A 15,816-nucleotide genomic window follows, 5' to 3' on the forward strand; every position below is an offset into this window, starting at 1 on the left:
TTTTGGATTTAATTTTAGGGTTAATTACATTTACCTCCCCTGAGGTTTGACCATATTACCAATCAATCCCTGTAATTTGTCCAAATAACGGTCTCACCCTTTGAATGATCAAACATTTAACAAAAACCCCCTTAATGCCGAAAATGCCCTTATTGAGGCCATGTTGCATTAAAAAAAGAACATATTTTTATTTTATTAACCCTGAAGCAATCCAAAAAAATAGAAAAAAGTTTTTGCTTATTATTTTATAAAAACCATATCTTTGCTTCCATAAATAGTTTTGAATCAATAATTATTTTAAATCTTAAAAATGAATATTAAAAATTAGATAAATTGAAAGAAAAATAAAAAAAGAAGAAATTATTTTAATTTCCGAAGTATGGTTCAAATTGAGGAAAACATGCCTTGTGCTCGCCGCAACATGCCTTGAACCACAAATTCGAACCATACTTGAGGATTTAAAATAATTGCTTCTTTTTTATTTTTCTTTCAATTTATCTAATTTTTAATATTCATTTTTAAGATTAAAAATAATTATTGATTCAAAACTATTTATGGAAGCAAAGATATGGTTTTTATAAAATAATAAGCAAAAACTTTTTTCTATTTTTTTGGATTGCTTCAGGGTTAATAAAATAAAAATATGTTCTTTTTTTAATGCAACATGGCCTCAATAAGGGCATTTTTGGCATTAAGGGGGTTTTTGTTAAATGTTTGATCATTCAAAGGGTGAGACCGTTATTTGGACAAATTATAGGGATTGATTGGTAATATGGTCAAACCTCAGGGGAGGTAAATGTAATTAACCCTTAATTTTATGGAAATTTATCCCTTTTTTTTATGGAATTGTAGAAAGAAAATGATACGGCGATGGAGAACCTGAACCGCGATCTTACCTGCTGTGTATGTACATCTCATTCTATTTTGGAGAATTCATGATTTTGAGGGTTCCTTGTTTTTGGCGGGAGGTTCTCAGGTAGTGTTTTGAAGTTGGAATTTGGTAAGAAAAAAGGAATGAAGCTCTATAAAAAGTTATTTTGTATTTTATGTTTGGTGTAAAGCTCAAATGAGTAATTATTGTATCAGGAACATCATGTGACTTTAATTTCTTATTTCAAGCCACAATAGAAGAGCGATTAGGCCACCTACCCTTCCCTCCTAGGTTTTTTATTTTCTATTCATCTTTTTCTTCCTCTTTTTTCTTCCACCTTAACCCACCACCATTGACTAGCAACCTCTTTTTCCCCCCTCCTCTTCCTTCCTCTTTCCCCTTCCTTCTCTCTCCCCCTGCCACCCTCTCCCTCCTCCTGCGGCCTTTGGTCGTCACGACCAGAGCCAATCATAGGACCAAATCTAGTTGTAGGAACCAAAAACCTAGGAGGAAAGGGAAGGTGACGAGGAAAGGGAGGGGATAGGAGGAGACTGGGACAAAAGGAAAGGGGAGGAGGGAAGAGGAAGGGGAAAAAGGGAGAGGAGAGGAGGAGGAGAGAGAGAGAAAAAAAAAAGGCCGCTGGTGCCGGCAAAGGCGGCCAGCAGTGGGGAGGGAGGGAGGAGAAAGAATAGTGGTGGAGTGAGAGAGAAGAAGAGGAGGGGAAAGGAAAGGAAATAAAATGAAATATTTACACAATCTAAATGTTTTTTTTACAAGATTTACAGTAAAATTTAATACCCAAAAAAACTTACCATCCCAACGGGGCCTTCATCTCCTAAAACATTAATAAGCATAATCAATTATTAGTAGTACATAGGTATGCTTAAAAGTGGCTAAAATATCGTTGGAACGTTAATCTTAACCCTTATAACTCTACATGATGTTAGTCATGCTAGTTTTTACTCGTTATACAAATGATCCCAAGGTTCACAAATAATGTTGCACTTGTTCAAAATACAAGCCAGGTGCAAAATGGATCTCAAAGTTCACAAAACAATAATAAATAAAAGCCAGATTTTTATTGTGGTCAATATTTAATGAAGAGACAACTACATGCAGGTAAGTTTGAAATTTATAAATGTAACAGATAGGACCACATACGTACCCAGTGTGCAACTTAAAGAGCATGGTTATGTACGACATCTAGAGTAATTTGGTTTAAGGATAACTTCTCTTCAAAACCTACCCTTTTCTTGCCCCTACGACCACCTCTTCATCATTTATTTTAGGGTGGATTTGTTTAACAAGTGCACTTGTTAAGAGGGGCATCAAGTGCTTTTTTTTTTTTTTTTTGAGAATTAGAAAATTGTGTACATGCAAAGGGGTAACAGATATGAGCTTGTGCATATAAAAAGGTATACATTACAAATAAATTAGGTATGGTAATCAGGTGTTCTAATAACTGAGCTTTTTCTTTTCCATTTTCTTCTCCTGCCAACAAATTTTCATACTTTGCTGAAGCTTCCATGGACTTATTGGAGGCTGCTGTAGTTCTTCACTCGTAACCTAATTTTACACATGACTACTTTACAACATCTATTATAAGCACAGAACCAATTTTAGCTTGCAAAATTTTATGTAATCTGTAAGAGGAATCTTTAGCAACTTCAACCGCTGACACTACATTTTCAAACATAACAACCACAAAATCATACAGGGAAAAAAAAGTAATAATGGTATTCAATTCATCAAGAAAATCCATTTTTGGAGCAAATGATCAAGAAAATTGCTATACAACTCAAAATCACTTGCATACAGGGTTTCTTGAAGATTCCATGGGTTTGCCAGAGGATGCTTCTCTCATGACAGCATTATAAAACATGATCACTTGATGACATCTATCGTATCAAAAAAATCAAGTAATCGTATTCAATCCGTTAAGAAAATCCATTGTTGGAGCAAACCATCAAGAAAATTGCTAGTACAACTCAAAAACCACTAGTATACAAAGGCTGCTGTAGTTCTTCACCATGACCTTGTTACAAAGCGTGATCACTTAACATCTATTATCCCATCACTGAAAGCACAAAACTTACCTAGTAATGGTATTCAACCTGTCAAGAAATTCATCATCTTTTGAGCAAATGATCATCAAAATTGTTAGTACAACTCGAAACCTCTTCTATCAAACTCATTATAACGTATGGAAAGAGCTCTCAGCTTAGCCAGCCCACAATTTATCATCATCAAAAATCTAAACTACAACAATTAGCAAATCAAAACAGAGAAAAAAGTGTAAAAAGTGTTGTATCAGATATATAGTAATTTTAGAGTATTTCGAATGCCATCAGATAGATATGGAGGTTTAAATAGACATGGAGAAATCAAATCGGAGCAACTACATTAATGTGGAAAAAGGAAGATGCGATTTTAAGTTTTTAATTGTAACTATACTGTGATCATTTTGGCCTTAATATTAAGGGTAAAATTGACAATTCAAAAAATGACATATTTTGTTAACACCAAACCCTGCTCAAGCTTCATTTATAGAAAGATTTTTTTTTCAATAAGTGTTGGGATTATTAGCTTTTTAAAAAAAAAAAAAAATTTTGCAAGTTCAAACTACCTCTACTTTCTCAAGTAAAAGATATATACTGGCTAAACATTATGATCTCCATATGATCTACATTTGTAACTAAAATAACATTATGTCAAACATTTTTAAAAAAATAAAAATCTAGTTTTTGCAAAATACTCTCATCAATAGATATTCTCAAATAAGAATATCCTCACACACGTGGAATTAGAGCTTTTAACGAGTTGAATAGAGTCGAATACTTGGTGGTCAGGTTCTATTCGTATAATATACAAATAGGGTTCGAGTTTGGCTCCAATATTAATGAATTATAAATATTGTTTGAATTCAATTTGTTTATTTGTATAAATATTCAAGTTCGATCTCGAACTCAGCTTGTTAAACTATATAACCGAATTTGAGATCGAACTCAAGCTCGAATTTGATTTTGAAGATGATTTAATTATATTTTTAATAAATAATACATTATTTAGAATAAGTTTAATTGTATTTGTTCATTTTAAAAAAAATAATGCTAACTTATGTATAATTATTTTTAGTAAAATACAATATATATTTAATAATATTAAGCATATTTATGTTTATTTTTAGAAATATATATGTGTTCATGAACTATTCGAATAGTTCGCGAATAGACTTGTGTTCACCTCAATTATTAAATGAGGCTAATATTGTGTTTGAACTCGATTTGTTTATTAAGCAATCGAGCTTTTTTCGAGTTCGAGTGAGGCAAATACAAACATGTTTGCAAATAGCTTGGTTCGTTAAAAACTCCACATGGAATATTGGAATTTCTATGCCAAGATTTATGTGATTAACTTCTCCGGCACCATTTACTCTTTCATGTCTTTCACAGAAAACTTTTTTTGTTTATTGGTCAAAAGTCACACAAAACAAATTGAGCACCAACACTTGTAGAGCAGCCTTTATCAGCAAATAATTTTTCTTATTTTAACTTCAAAATAACACGCAAATGATAAAACAAACAATCATATGGCTCAAAATTCCCAGCCTTTTACACTAACTTGATTATTAAAGTGACTAATATATTAGTAAATCATAGATGCTCAACAGTGATTGGCACTCATTTGAGGGCTTTTGCTAGGGATGGGCAAAATTATCCAATAATCCGATAATCCGCCATATCCGATCTGATCCGAAAATTAGGATACCCGATTTGTATTATTTGATCGGGTCAAAAGAGGATCGGGTACCCGCTAAGATGCGGGGCGGGTTAGGGTCACATAATTAAAAACTAGCGAGTCCCCGCGCCGGCATGTATATATTTTTTATTTTTATTTTATTTTTATATACATACTATAAAATAATAATTTAGAGCTAAATAAGTAATTTCATTGAACAAATTACATTACAAATATAAGAGACTATAGTTTATTTACAAGATTCATTTGTGGAGGTCACAATCTTATGTTTTATAGAAAAGAGTTTCGTTAATGTGGAACATATATTTAAAAAAATGTGATACTTATTTCAAACTTTTATTGATTTTGAATTCTTTTAATTTTTTTCCTTTATTTTGTATTCTCTTCACATGCCTGTTTCTTGGTGGGAGATTTTTTTTGAGAAATTTTTTTTTTTTAAATCTTAGATGAATGTGTGAAATGTAAAATTAAATTAGTATAAATTAATTTTTAAAAAATTAAATCATAAGTGGGATGGGACGGATATCCGTCGACCCGATCTTATTTTAGCGGATACTCTATAACCGGATACCCGTTGATATGCAGGGCGAGTAAAGGCCAGAAAATAACTAACCCGTAAGGTGGTGCGATCAGGTCAGTCAAATGGTGGACGAGACGGATACCCGACCCGCGTCCACCCTAGCTTTTGCAAGACAATAGTACTAGTTCACAACATTTGAATGCTTTGTTCAAAAGTGGAAATGATACATTTCTTGCCATAATGCTGGACAACTTTGTGATTATGGCAAATACATGCTAACTTTAGACACCTTATTAGTAGTATACAATATGACTGTTGGATTAGACCCCGCCAATTGTCAATAGCAATTGCTAAATAGTATAGACACTGAAATAATAATAGTAAGTGCAGATACTAAATCAATTTTATTTTTATGTGGCCAAAAAGACAGAAGTATAACAAATTACTGTTCCTCTTGGACCTATCAATCTCTCAAATTCTCAAATGTACTACAACTTTCCATCTTTACCACACGAAATTCAAGCAGAAATACGTCTACAACTAATTGTTTCCACAATCGTTGAGAAGCACTCCCCAGCCTGTTCATTCCCGTGCTGCTGTTGAGAATGAATTGATGAACTGTGTCAAGTCATTTAAGGACTCGTAAGAAGAACCACCTTTCTGCAGACTAGCTTCTATCTTGTCTTTCATTAACAGCATGTCTTGCCTCATTTCTTTGCCTTCCGTATCAATCATTAGTCTTCTTATGGCTTTCTCAATGCTTCCTCTGTCCAACACATTCTCCATTTCAAGGCCTACCTTCCATACACAAGTCAAGTATCTTGCATTCAGTCTTTGATCACCAAAAAGTGGTCTACAAATCATTGGAACTCCTTCGCAGATACTTTCTATTGTTGAATTCCAGCCACAGTGGCTCCAAAATCCCCCAACAGCTCTATGTGCCAAAACTTTTTTCTGGGGTGCCCATTTGACTATTAGGCCTCTTTCTCCAACTGAGTCTTTGAAATGACCATCAAGAAAGTGATCAACTGATTGAGCTTCATTTAGAGAATCGCATCTAACCACCCACAGGAATGGTATGCCGCTGTTGGCCAGTCCCCAGGCTGTTTCTGTCAGCTCTTGTTCATTTATGCTCGCTATGCTGCCCAAGCTGACATAGAGCACTGAATTTGGAGCTTGCTTCTCGAGCCAAGCAATGCAGGTTTGGTCCTCTTCTAGGAAGCTAGTTGATGCTGCTGGAGCCATTTTGTGGAAAGGCCCTATAGGAAAGAATGGAACTTGGTACTGTTTCTGAAGCAGTGATAAGGATGAATGCTCAAGACAATCTGTTGTGTTAAAAATCACGGCCACAGAAGAGCGTATATTGACCATAGAATCGAAGAAATCCATAAGCTCTTCTGAGATTTCAGCATTAATTGAAAAGGGTAAATCCTTAAACCTCAGAGGATAGAGCTCTGACACAGGTTCCTGCAGCCTAGATTCTGTAAATTTAGAAAAATATCGAAATTTAGTTACCAAAAGTATACAATTACTGACTTATAGCTTAAAATTCTCAAACTCGTAGTATAAAGATTTCATTTTTCCTTCAGTTATTAAACCATAGTTTGCAGTTTACCTGGAAAAGGAAGAAGATTTTGTGCTTGAAGTTGAAAGATGCAGCGATAAAGCAGCATGTAAGAAGCCATGTTAGTCCTCAAAACAATGCCTGGAATCTTCATCTGAGTAGCCACTGAATCAACAAAGAACAAGACTGAATCATATATTACACAAGCAACCTGGCAACCCTCCAGCTTCTGATCTTTCATGAGTTGACCCAAGTACTCCTGCAAAGGTGCTCTGCAATTGCTGTTGATAGCCGATATGAGATCCATCAAATTCACTAAAGAAGTCTTATAGCCAGATGAATCGTCCGACAAGGGGTGAAAGATGAATTCAGGATGGTTTAAAGGATTGGGAGGCCTGAATTCAGAATGTGCAACTACAATGGAGAACCCTTTAGAATAAAGAATGCTCCCCAGCTGAAGCATTGGAGTCATGTGCCCTTGAAGGGGCATTGGAACCAACAATACCGCACGTTTTCGAGCTCTGCATTCTGCCATATCTCTCCTCTGTAGATCCTACAAATCTGGTGGATGGAGGCAGATGTCTGGAACTTAAGAAGGTGTTTTGGCAAAATGGCAGTAAACAACATACAAAACAATATACTAAGAGGTAGTCCAATAAGGCTGGCTACATTTCACATGTATAAAACTACTAGCTGAATCATTCCGTGATTTCATCCAAGATATCACCCGCATTATTCTATTTTGTCTTTCAATTATTGATGCACTTTTGAATTGGGCTGCATATGACTAACGTATTTTAATCGATCATTTTCTTAAGTCATTTTTATGGGGCTGCAGTTTATTGGTTTGTTTTGGTTAAATATATATATCTTTGACTTAAAAGATATAACCAGTCACTAACCTGACCTGACAGACAGGTCATGGGCAGCGGAGTTTACACTCTACTGAAGGAGACTTTGTTGCTAGTTCATTGATGGGCAATGACGGAGCCAAGGGGGGCAGAGGGGGGCCATGGTCCCCCCTAAGTTTTGAGAATTTTAATTCATAATATGTAAATATGTGTGTAAAATAAAATTGGCCCCCCCTAAATTTTTTCAATTTTAGTTTATATTATGAGAGTTGATATATATATATATATATATATATATATATATATATATATATATATATATATATATGAATTAGTCATCTTTGAATGGAATTTCAATTTTGGCCCCCCCAAAAAAAAAATCCTGGCTCCGTCACTGTTGATGGGAGTCTATTGGAAAAGTTCTAGATTGCTGGTAGAAATGGAATCAAGGTTGGTAAACATGTTTCAGCATATGCAAAGAAGAAGAGACTGTGAACTTGAATTGTCACATGTTAACTGGGAAACTAGGTGCAATCGAGTTGAATCTAAATATAATTTTATAAAGTTCGAACTCGAATTCAAGTTCGAGCTTAAAAAAATTAAAAAAAAATTATTTTATTTTTAAAAAATAAATAAAATAATAATTTTTTTTAATAAACAATAAAATATTATGAATGTATATAATTTTACTATTAAAATATAAATAATATATATATAATCGAGTTCAAACTGACTGGCGAGTTAACGAATTTAGTATTTTTGAATTCGAATTCGAGCTCGATGTTGATAGAATTCGAGTCGAGTTCGGACTTGTGCCGCTCGCGATTGACTTGCGAGCAGTTTGATTCATTTGCAGCCTTGAGACTAGAGGATTTTCATTTACCTAGAGATTTGCAATTTCTTTTTCTTTTTCTTTGTGGGTCAAAATGCAATTTTTAAGACATATCTTCTTCCCCATCCTTCAACGTTTAACTGCCGCCAGCCACCATAACATATTAAACCTATTTCTCTTTCCATAAAATTTTAACTCCAAACCAGAATAATTGCACCTGGTAATTAGTTCGGGGTTTTAAGTGGCTTAGCTGGTTAAAACACAATAATGAATCATTAGTAAATCTAATTTTTCTTTTTTCTTTTTTCTTGGACAAGTTCCAAGATTTTCGCTTTCTGAACTCTTATGACTTCCTTAGGTCTAAAAGGGCTGCGTTAGTTAGACTAGGCGGGCCTAAATTGCCGGAATGCATTGCTTTTTTATGTTTTTACTATAATTCTGACATCTTCAGATGATGAATTGTATGTCATTCGTTTAAGGGATAATTTTAGAAACCTCCCCTAAGGTTTCTAATAATTTCACAAAGCTTCCCTTAATAATTCAAAATTACACATACCTACTCTATTGGTGCAACCCTTATATATAGGATACTTAATGACATATTTTTTTGGAAAATTTAAAAAATTTCAGGGAAAACCAAAATTGTCCCTCTCTCTCTCTCTCTCTCTCTCTCTCATGCTTTCTCTTTTCTACCTTACTTTTGCTTCCATTTTCTCTTTTGTCCAAATTCCTGTCACCCATTTCACTTTGCCTAATATTCTTCCTCCTATTCAAAATCAAATTCTATCTATCATCCCTTGCCCTTATTTATCCCTCTCCTTTTCCTCCTTATTTTCTGTTCTCTCTATTCTCGTATCCTTTTTGCAAACATGATTAGGTTCATTCTTATTTTCCTTTTAATTCTAAGTGTAACGAGTTTAATTTTTCTGCCCCTATTTGTTTTATCCAATTTGGGTTAATTATGGGCGATAAAACTTAGTGATGTCAAATGTCAAGAATTTGAGGGATGGATGGGTTTTAGAAATGGGTGGTTAAAAAAAAAATAAAGGAAGCTATAAAGAGAGGAAGATAAAAGAGTTGCGTTATTAGTTGTTGATGAAGTGTTAGTTTTTTATAAAATTTGAGATTGAGTTTTATCCATTTAGCACCACGTGATGGATTTAATTGATTTGTGTAGGAAATGTAGGGATTGGGGCTGCTGGACATAAATTAGGTTGCGGTGTTTTGAGTGTTAGAATTATCGGAATTTATTTTGATTTAATTTGGGGTGTTTGCTTGGCTTTTGTGGTGGTGTTGCTTCATCATAGTTGAAATTTTTTTCCAAACTTTTATTTTTGGCAAAAAAGAGTTTGTTGGCTTTGGTGTTGGAAGAAAGGCGATCAGCAAAGCTCTTTTTATTTTTCCTTTTTACCTTTTTGACAAAAGAGTAGTTTACGATATTTGAAGGAATTGGTAGCCTATTGGACTCATTTTGAAGCATTAAAAATGAAAACAAGTGAGGTGAGTGTAATTTTGGAACCTACGGGGAGCTTCTGAAATTGTTAGAGACCTCAAGGGAAGTTCTGAAATTACCCCTGTACAACAACATGCTATTAAATATAAGGATGGCGCGTCAACCCGCCCCGCGGGGGGCTAATGGGGCCGGGGGGAATTTTTTCCCCCGTTTAGAAACAGGACGGGGGCGGGGGAGTGTACCCCTGCCCCGCCACTCATTTAAAAAAAACAAATATATATGTATATAATTATATATACAATATTTAATTTAATTAGTTACAAATTTATGATAATGATATTATTAGTTATATGTATTATATAATGTATATTAGTATATGTAATATAATTGATATTATCAATTATACTAATAATTATATATGTCTACTAATAGAAATTATTAGTTTTTTTTGTCAAACAATAGAAATTATTAATTAGTTATACTAAATTTACTAATACATTTATACTAAATCCCTAATTACACTTAATACAATAAGATTTTTTTCTCAAAAAAAAGTACAAACACAATAATGAATTAGTGATTGTATTTGTGCCAAAAGTGAAAACTTGACTATTTTAGTTGTATTTATTTCATCATATTGGATTGTATTCAAATAACTTTTGTTTGATTATTTTTATAAGTTTTAATTATGAAATTATAATGAATAATAATTTGGTGATGTGTTGATATTTTAGTACTTGATTATTTACTAAAATTTAATTATAATAAAATTATGTAACAAATTTTTATTAGCCTCGTGGAAGCACCTTCGAGGGAAGTGGGACGGGGCAAGGGAAGCGGAGCACGAGAAACGAGGCAAGAGCAGGGGGAATTTGTAGACAGTGGGACGGGGGCAGGGGAGGGATCCCCGCCCCATTGCCATCCTTAATTAAATACCAGCATGGAGCTAAACATGGTGAGGATCTATTTTGGGGCTACAAGGTCTACAATTAGAATATATTGATTGCTGCTAGCGGGAAAGTTGGCGGAAATTGGGAAGGGATTGGTAGATAGCAGGGACAATTGTCTAGGGACGGAACCGGGGGGGGGGGGGGGGGGGGGTAGGGAGCGGCAGCCGCCCAAGAATTTTTCATCTATGAGTCTCAAAATTTTTTACTTATATTACGAATTTAATCTTAAAAATTAAAATAAAAATTGGAAATGGGAATGGGGGGAAATGAATTTCGTAAGTAGGGTGTAACTCTTTGGTAATTTGATTTTTTGGGTATGGGTTACTATTTATCAAGTAAAATAGGTAAAAATAAATTATCTCTAAATGACTAAATTATCTTCAAATCTACCTTGTATATAAGAAGAAAACCATATTACTGTAGCAGCCCATTTTTTTGACACATGTATTGCATATATTTTTGACAAACGGAATCTTGGTCATTTTAACTAAATTTTTCCTTCCCTTTTTTTATTCAATTGGGCCAAAAGGATTAAAATATTTTTTCTCCTTCAGAAAATTAACTCCATCTCTTCTTCTTCTTCTTGCGGCAACTGCTGTCATCCCTGACCTTTTTTATTTTTTATTTTTTTAAAACTAATCTACCTAAGATTGTTGCCATGTTCTTTTTTTTTTGGCGAGATGATTAGCTACTTAACAAAGAGAAGTCTTTATTATTTTTTTGATCCCATTTTACATTTTCTTTTTTTCCTTTTTTTTTCTTCATCTCTAATCTCTCATGTTTGTTCTATTTTTCAATCATAACGTTATAACTAATTGGCATTTGTTTGTTGAATTTATAGGATGACATTGTTACTTGGTATTTCTTCATAGATAAAAGATGAAATATTAAAATATGTAAAAAGATGTTAGAATTCATTTTATACCAGTAATCATCTTCTACGAAGAATAAAACAAAAATTCATTCTGTTCTTTTCTCCTCCTAGGATTTGATTTCTTACTTCACATTTTTTCCTTTTCTTTGTTTTTTGGGTACGTTTTGTAATTATCTACAATTTTATGTATTTTTTTAGGAGAAAAGATATATCATGTGATGTTTCCACCAAGATAAATCTAGTTAGGCATTCCTCTACCTCTGTTTTTCTCTGTTTCTTTCTTTTCCCCACCCCGCCCTTTTGCAATTACTTTACGGTCTATTCAATTTAATTGAAGGATCCAATAAGATTTTATATATATTTAAACTAATGTTAATTTTTGTTTGTTTTTATAATTAGTTAGTGCCGTAGTGTCAATTGGGTTGGCATACAAGGATTGTAGTTGGTGATGGAGGTCACAATTGAGGCTTTTAGCCTAGAGTGTGACTTGATAAAAATTTGTTAGAAAATTCAATTTTGATTAGGAAGATGTTTTTGCAATCAAGAAAATGGTTCAGTTCTAATTTGTACATGCAGATCTGGAAACGTAGTAATTCATATTTTTATCTAACCTTGCTATTTATATTCTGGAGCTACAGGATATTGTTGTCACATTTAGAATAGATTTAAATAAATGAACTAGCTTCTTCTATCAAAAGAAAGAAAAATGTGAAAGTTTATAGTAAGCTATATTGATGTTGAAGATTGTGCCATATCTTAGTGGCTTTCTAAACTTTTTTCATTATTAAAGTATTGGAAGCATTATGACTACTTTTGGTTTAGTTACAACTAAAACTATGCTTTTATTAATACATTAATGCATTTATAGTGTATTAATTCTCTCTTTTTTTTTTGTGTATCACCATAATAGTGGTTCAAAAATCTTCATTCAAATCACAATATATAGGGGAGTTAACTTCGTAGATACAATTTCTCTTCGCAACAAATTTTGAGGGAAATTTTATTTATACTTTATATTTGTTAATTGTATTCCTACAATAAATAAAAACTATATGATAAAAAATAGGGCAAATTATCCAATTGGCCCTTGAACTCTTTGTCTAAGTAAAAATAAGCCCTTCATCTATTTTTTGTTGACTTTAAGCCCTCGAACTTGTAAAATTGGGCACCCGTGACCCTTTTACCCAGTTTCTCCGGTTTTGCAACCGGAAGGTCAATCACACGAATATCAGTGTGCTTTTTCAAAGGGCATTTTTGTCCGCATTTTCTAAGCAAAAAGGGGCAACTCCACCTTCTTCCCTCCATCTAACCTAACACAACCGCTAACTTATTCAACAAATGAATTGCAAAGGGAAGAGAGAGAAGTCTGCAAAGAGTGGCACCGCAATGAGCGGCAGGTTGTAGCCGTCGACGATGCTGACATCGTAGAAATCCTTGTCATCTCCAGCGCCGAGGGTTATCTCGAAGAGCGAGGCAGAAGGTGTTGCACCCATGCCGTCGCATTCCAGCCTTCCCCCGCAGTCCCCTGTTTGACAGGACCCCACGCCCGATGCATCGAATGTGCACCCAGTTCTTCCCCAAATGCGACCTGACCACCCCGAGACAGCTGGGATTCTCAGGCTTTGCCCCGATTGCAGTTGGAATCCGGTGGTTGGGAGCTGCGGCGTCTCTGAACCGGCTAATGTACCGGGCCATATAGTGAAGGGGCAGTAGTTTGCTACGGTAAATGTGCAGGCAAAAGAGCTAGACAAGAAAGAGACCACCAGCAGCAATAACGGTGTAAGACCACCACGGAAAGTTGCATCGCTATTAGCAAAGGAACCATCCAAGTCTTACTTCTTAGTCCTCAACCAAAGGATTAATGGAGGGGGAGGGCTGTGTAAGACTGAGTAGGAGAAAATGAGGCTGACCAGAATGCGTAGTAGTATTTGTATCTTTGATAACCAACCAACGAACGCACGCCCGCCTGTGATGCTGCGTTTCGCAAATTCATCCGCCGCAAGATGGCACTTTTGGGTTTAGCATTTCTTTTATCTTCGAATAGTAAAGTTGTGAATACTTCTTCTGAGTATTTTTCCATTCTTGTACGAAAAATTTTTTCTGGGCCACTTGAGAAAAATTGGAGTGTCTCTCCAATGATTGGGAACCCGAGTTTACCTGGTGGAAATTTGTATCTGTTACAATAACTAAGAAAAAAATGCGAAAATATCGCAGCCCTCTGCTTCCTATTTTTTCCTTCCCTTCACAAAGATTTTACCTTCTTCCCTTTTTTTGTTTCTTTGCAGACTTCTCTCTCTTCCCTTTGCAATTCATTTGTTGAATAAGTTAGCGGTTGGGTTAGGTTAGATGGAGGGAAGAAGGAGAAGTTGCCCCTTTTTGCTTAGAAAATACTGACAAAAATGCCCTTTGAAAAAGCACACTGACATTCGTGTGATTGACCTTCCGGTTGCAAAACCGGAGAAACTGGGTAAAAGGGTCACGGGTGCCCAATTTTACAAGTTCGAGGGCTTAAAGTCAACAAAAAATAGATGAAGGGCTTATTTTTCCTTAGACAAAGAGTTCAAGGGCCAATTGGATAATTTGCCCTAAAAAATAATGGTGAAAGTGTGATTAATAAAAATGAGAGTTCAAATAACATTTGTCAAGTTTAATTGTTTTGGTGCTCAACTTTTCTCCTATATTTCTATTCATTCATTATGTGCCAAAATAATTTGATGTTATGTGTTCCACTAAATTTCTATGCTCTTTGTTGAATTGTAATATTTACTTAAATGAATTTTTTGTATTTTTTTTATTAGCGAGAGGTCTTGAATCCAAAATCTCTTACTTACAATCAATGTTTTGAAATTCGGACCATTAATTGAACAAGCGAAATGTTCGGGTCGAGATTCAATGGGTCGGATCGGTTCAACCCCGGTTCAATGACTTTTAAAAAAATTAATTTATATAAATATATATATGTACAAAATAAGGCATGCAATGGACTAATTTAAAACTTTATATGATGAAAAGTTTAATATTTTCAAAGAACTTGGATTTTTCACAAATAAAGATTTTAAATTATAAGTTGCAACAAATAAATTTCATCTCAGTCTCAATTGTATCTACCAAAAAATAATCTTAAATCCAACCCAAAAATACCACAATATTCTAAAATTTTACAAAATTTGCGTCCATGAAAATTAGACATTCTGAGTTTAAATTTTTAATTCACGTTTTTAGCATTTAGAGATTGCAACTTTTTTAAAAAAGAAGAAGTTTGGAGTTTGGAGAAAGTCAGGAAAATAGAAAATAGAGATGCAAACATGATAAGAGGCAAAAAATGAGAAAAAAGTGAGTGAATGTGGCACTTAATAATTAGTCTTTAGGGTTAAGGAAAACATATTATTTTGTTATATATATTTTTTCAATTTAATAGATAAAAACAAAAAAACCGCCGGTTCAATGGTTCAATTCGGTTCGCAAGGTTCAAATGGTTCTTACCGATTTTTAAGTTCAGTCAACCCGAGGTATGAATCGGACCAGAGCTATGACCGGTTCAAATGTGTTGGTATGATGTATGTTCACGTACGAGTGCTAATACATACATTACATTTGAATATGCACATTTGTGCACATATGATGCATATGCATGTACAAGTGGTAATGCCTGCACTAATGATAATTCTGTAATTTTACCCACAAAATAATTTTTTTTTTGCTATTTATGAACCTTAACCCATGCCCTAAAATCAAATTAAGTAAAAGTTGAACCCTACTTATGAATATCCGTTCTTCCCATTACCTCATTTTTTATTTTTCCAAGAAATTATTATGATATAAATTACTTTCCTTCTCCATAACTTGAGAATTTATATTGTGTGGAAATTCTTTTTATATTTTACTTTTGCCCCCCACAAAAATTTCAAAAATCTTACTTGGAAATAAGGGTGTAAATGAGCCAAATTGAATCAAATAATCTAATGTTCAAGATTCTCTGTATACCCCAAAAAAGTTTAAAATTGTGCTTAAATTTGGCTCATTTTTTAATCGAGCCAAGTTTGGCTGAATTTTATACATATAAATTTCAAATATCATGCTAAGTGGAACAAGTTTGATCTATATTTAAAATTTTGTCTAATACAAAACGTTATTCATGTTTG

The 15,816-nt window shown here is 34.0% G+C and overlaps 1 protein-coding gene across 1 annotated transcript; it reads right to left on the reverse strand.

Moving 5' to 3' along the window:
* Positions 1-5,528: 5,528 nt before the first annotated feature.
* On the reverse strand, positions 5,529-7,389 carry LOC113703457 (UDP-glucose iridoid glucosyltransferase-like). Its single transcript, XM_027224829.2, has 2 exons — positions 6,766-7,389; positions 5,529-6,631 (listed from the first exon to the last, which is right to left on the reverse strand). The coding sequence occupies exons 1-2, from the start codon at positions 7,247-7,249 to the stop codon at positions 5,733-5,735; spliced, it is 1,383 nt and encodes a 460-aa protein (XP_027080630.2). The 5' UTR covers positions 7,250-7,389; the 3' UTR covers positions 5,529-5,732.
* Positions 7,390-15,816: the final 8,427 nt, after the last annotated feature.

This window comes from Coffea arabica, chromosome 1e (genome assembly GCF_036785885.1).
Source record: "Coffea arabica cultivar ET-39 chromosome 1e, Coffea Arabica ET-39 HiFi, whole genome shotgun sequence".
Lineage (NCBI taxonomy): Eukaryota > Viridiplantae > Streptophyta > Magnoliopsida > Gentianales > Rubiaceae > Coffea > Coffea arabica.